The sequence below is a fragment of the Pygoscelis adeliae genome, unplaced genomic scaffold (assembly GCF_000699105.1).
Source record: "Pygoscelis adeliae isolate BGI_AS28 unplaced genomic scaffold, ASM69910v1 Scaffold218, whole genome shotgun sequence".
Lineage (NCBI taxonomy): Eukaryota > Metazoa > Chordata > Aves > Sphenisciformes > Spheniscidae > Pygoscelis > Pygoscelis adeliae.
The window spans coordinates 1,529,600-1,534,714 of record NW_008825433.1 but is presented as its reverse complement, the minus strand read 5'-3'; the positions used below and the strand labels follow the sequence as shown (position 1 = coordinate 1,534,714).

At 39.8% G+C, this 5,115-nt stretch overlaps 1 protein-coding gene across 1 annotated transcript in view; it reads right to left on the bottom strand.

Annotated features, from left to right (window-relative positions):
• The window catches only part of CRIM1 (cysteine rich transmembrane BMP regulator 1 (chordin-like)), a 202,885-nt gene that overhangs the window by 182,551 nt on the left and 15,219 nt on the right, over positions 1 to 5,115 (bottom strand). Inside the window, exon 3 of the mRNA XM_009331092.1 lies at positions 1,227 to 1,400. Within this exon, the coding sequence (XP_009329367.1) occupies positions 1,227 to 1,400 (174 nt within the window). The remainder of the gene's footprint in view (positions 1 to 1,226; positions 1,401 to 5,115) is intronic.

The following is a 5,115-nucleotide window of genomic DNA, read 5'->3' as shown; positions in this document are numbered from 1 at the left end:
CACACGTTCACAAGCAAAAAAAAAAAAAGTGGTGAGTAAGGTTACTTAAGAACCCATACGTGCCACTGCCCACTACTGCAGCAACAAACAAAAGGCCAAAGGTTGTTCCTCTCCTCTTCCTAAAACTAAAAAACCACAAAAAACCCACATAAAGCACTTGTATGTCTTTAGTGACCAACATCATGACCGATGATACTTAACGTTTCTGCCAACTACATTTTTCTCACAAGATCTCCTTGTTGAGAGATCTTGAAAGTCTGTAGCTCGAAAACAATTTTCTTATCACAAAAAGGAATATGACAGATGATATCAGATCACGCTTCCATAACTCAAAGATAGTAACTTTAAATATGGTTAGTAGCTTTATAAATACACTTACTTTTGCAATATGACTTTAAACATTGGTTTAAAGCAGACTAATTAAGCAGGTTCACACCACTAATCAACTTTTGCATGTTCCTAGACACTTTGGAAAATAAACAGTAATTACAGCATCATAGAAAGGGCCCCGAGATCAAACCTTTGATAGCTGTTCAAAACAATCCGAGAAATACATCATGGGAATTTAATTCCAACTGGATATATTTGAGCCAACTCAATTCCAGTTTAGCCATAAGCAACAAAGAAAACCCCAAAAAACCCAAACAAAAAAACCCATCATGTACGTGTGCAGAAGCATAAACATGTGGCCTAATGCAAGTTTAATCAAAGGAACAAAGAAACTGAAAAATACGAGCATTAAAGTAACACTATATTATGTAAACCAAAAGAAAATAGCAATTCATGCATTCATATAAGAAAAGATACAAGTATAATCAACAACAACTCCTTTTCCTATGCCTTTGCTATTAAAATCCATTGTGTTTATTCATGGTTCAGTCACATCAATACATCTAAAGAGAGTTTTCCACACCGCTTTACAGCTAAAGATACACGAAGGTAGCTACCACAAACTACAAACAGAACAGTTTTAGTCTTAAAATCTGTGAACTTCATAACACACAAAGCATTAGTTTCTTCCATTCTTAAACCTACACATTTGGAAGGCCAAGCTTACTGAAGTCCTGTCTTCCTCTAAAACATATAACTGTCTTCTGAAAAGTACAAGACCACAGGTCTCTCTGAAACTACGCAAGTCGTCCTAAAACATATTAAACTAGACACTAGCTTTTCACCAAACGCACAGAAAAATTACTAACTCTGAATTACTGAAGACAAGTGCTTACCTTCAATCCTTTTTAAGGCCGACAGGCAAGTATCCCGGCTTGGAAATTCAAATGGATTATTACAGGTCCGAATGGTGTCACATTCACATTTCCCGTTGATTATGTTACAACCTGTTATAAGGTTTTCATTGCATGGTTCAAATCCAAGAAGCTGATCATCATCCCAGTTTTCATCTAAAACAAACAAACAAACTCGCTCACTATTGGATTTCGGCTGCAGTATATAAATTCAGCTGCTTTGGAGTTGGGTGCAATTTACGTCAAGTTCAACATAGTGCTAAACAGAAGATAACAGATTAAAAAAAATAATGGATTAATCTGAACTGTGGGATTTGCCAAATAACATGTTTCGCAGCTGTTCTATTGCCCATTTTGCTACAGCTACTGGCACTGTTTACTTCCATCTGTATGAAAAACTATGATGTCTCAGGGAAATGCATAGCTATAGTACAAATGAGTGCTATTCTAACTGAAATAACTTTTACAGATACTTGAAGTTATATTTATCATAGAAGTGAGAATGTTGGACAGAATCTGCAGCTGTTATAGAAGTCAAAATTGAGTCAGAAAGAGAGCATTTTTAAACCCAATTAAAAAATACATCACATAAAATTCAATCCACAGAGATATTTTTATTACAAAAATACTGCAAGATGCCAAGCCTTTGATTCTGCAATATGACTAAAAGTGAGTTTTCCAGCACCCCTGGATTACCATCCATACTCTAGGAGAATTGCTCAAGCACATCGTGCTCCCTGCTGTCAAGGGGCAGGGGGATAGCTGGGCCAGAACAAGTCTCTGCTCAAATAATTCTGCTCCTTTTGAATCAGTCCCTTCAAATGTGCATAGGTCATAATCCCGCTGTACAACTGCCCATTTTCCTTTTAGGAGGCAACAAGATTTTTTTTTTTTCCCTTCCAGGAAGCGATAAATCCAGTCAATCCAGAATTCCACCAAGATTACCGGTCCTACAAAATCTCAGCTTCCTTAGGTCAAAGTTCACATACAGCAACACCCCACTGGCCCGGAAGTTTAAGCAAGATACATGCTTTTTATGCAAGATTGAAGAAAATAAACTAGGCATTAGGTATTCTTCGCTATAGAGTGCCAGATCATTTTCCAACCTTGTGTGCCTACCAAAACAAGTACTACACAATAGTCACACAGATAGTTCACTGACTTCTAGTAATGACAAAAGGAACAAATATCTATTTTTCAATCTTTACATCCTTATATGTCACAGCATCTTTCATATTGTGCCTTCTAGTAGTTCACCCCAATTTTATATACTATCAACAAGCAAGTTTCCAATACAGACCCTGCTAAGTAACACTTCAAAAAAGTGAAGACATCTTCCAGCTACAAAGGGTGTGTTTTTCTGTTGTTGTTGGGGTTATCAGAAGCTGTCCTCCAGTATGGCAGGCCACAGGCAGATATGAACTGTTTGTCGTTCAGTAATATGACACTCAATAGAAGTCTAAAAACTGATGGTAAAAAACGGTATATACACACACACACACGCTGAGGTTGACATGTAAGTACTGTCACTCACAGAAACATGCAGAATATCCGCTAACCTGCAGTTCTTCCTGTTTTGGGGAAAAAACAACCAACGCATGGAAAGAGCTGTTTACCAGTTAAGTACCATACATGATCTACAGCAAGCGCCACAGCAGATTCTCACAGGTATGTTTCTCCCTGTACCACCAACTGCTTGCTTTCTGTTTTAAGTCGGCAAAGTACCCTGCTGACAAAAAGCACTGAATAGACAACTAAGTCAATTTTAGACATGAAGAAGGGAACATCCATGGGAGCCTCATGGCTCTTCTACTCCATAAAAATAGCAAAGGAAGAGTAGTCATTAATCCCAGGAACTAATTTGTCCTTTTTTTTTTTTTTTTTAAGTTAAAGTTAACCTATCATCCCATACAGCAACTGTATCAATAAAAGTCAAAGGAAGTGTAGAAGTTCTCTTGAAAGAATTTTAATAGTTTCTCTTCAGGAAGATGTCACTTCAGTAATGCTTGGGACACTTTCATCGTGAGGAGGCTATTCATGTGTGTGTGTTTGGGGGGGGGACGACCACAAAAAAAAAACCATGAGAATTTGGAGAACAATAATACATCCTGTTTTCGAGAAGCCGGAATACAGCCTGGACAATTTGTATTTTACAAATCGCAGCAGTAATCCACGTAATGACAAGAACAAAAGGGGCTATAGCTATGCTCCAAGATTTGGTGTTTCAAATTCTGTAACCGCAGGGACCACAGCTTCATCCAGATCGGTCTGTTTAAGGAGCAATTCAAACCATTTTCTTAAGACCATTGTTTCTGACACACAGGCTCTCCTCCCCTACCACTGTGTACAGGCCAGGAGCTTCGCCTGCCCCGGCAGCCGTGGGGCCCATGCGGCAGTGCACCTTGCCCCCGGCTCCCTCGAGCTGCTCTACCCACCAGCCTCCTGAGACCCGTACAGTGCAGACAGGTGGGGCACGCAGGCAGCGACAACAGCACACTTTTGCTTTTCCAGCACACCAATTCAGAGCATTTGTGAGTTTTTGGCCTGTAGTATTTCAGCACTAGATCTTTTCAAGGCTGACAGAGAGATCAGCCGAGTCCCTGCTGCTTGCCCGACATAAGGTGGGACCCACCTGGCACGGAAAGCAGAGCCATCCCTTACTCACGACAGAACACCTCGATGCAGATGCACCACACACTGTGGCACTACTCATAACATCATCTGACTTCCAGAATATATTAATGTTTGGTATCTCAGCTGCCACCTCTCCTGACTTTTCAGATGGGAGTAGAAAAGGAGGTACACAGGAAGTGCATGGCTCAATACTAGGTGCAACTAAAGTCTTCAGTGCCACACCCCTCAAAAATTAGCTCAGTAGCCATTAAGAGGATGGAAGAGAAGAGAAATCCCTCAGGAATACTTGCAGACTATATATCTAACATGCTGAATCTTGAAACAAGGTATTTTTCATCACTGTGCATGAATACAAAAAAAGTCACATTCAGACAGGAAGAATGCAAATCCAGTTCTAGCCTGGACATCTTTTACCAGCCTGCTTTTCACACAATTTCATTTAGAAACAAGATTTCCATCAATGAAGGAGCAAACGTAACAAGAGCTTATTTTAGTTTAGTAAATCAATGCAAAGTCTAGTGTGATCTTTCATGCAGACTTAAGACTCCTTTTCCTAGTTGATTTTGTCCTTTTATGAACAGAAGTTAAAGGCCCTGTTAAATGAATACTTGTTTACCACTTAGGGTAAACCCTCAGAAGTCACATCAGTATAGGCAGAACAAAATTCCTTGGAATCAAAGGTACGACCACATGAAAGCACTCGCATGAGCTAAAGGGATGAACCTAGCATCTCGCTTCGATTTAAAGCTTTAGTTACTTGATGCAAAGGCATCTAGTGCTCTGCTTGATGCAGATAAATGGTGGTCCAGTACAGCATGCTTGTTCCTTTTGAGGTCAGCAATATTTCAACTGATAATGGAAATGTCTTGAACAAAGAAAGTCTAGGCTCTATGAAGCATATAACCTAGCCTCTATTACTCCCAAAACCATGATGTCCTGCAGACTGTTCCAAAAAACATTTACACACCAGTGATTTGGAGACCTGGGACAGTCCATGAACAATTCCAGACTGTAGCACAAACATTTTTCTGCATGCTCTGTTTGACCTCCTCTATGGCTTCCTTTTCAGGAGAGTGCTCTTTCATGCATACCTCTCAGAAATCTGGATGATATAGAGGAAGAAACTGAGATATAATCATTGAATCATAGAATCATTAAGGTTGGAAGAGACCTCCAAGATCATCGAGTCCAACCGTCAACCCAACACCACCATGCCCACTAAACCATGTCCCTACAC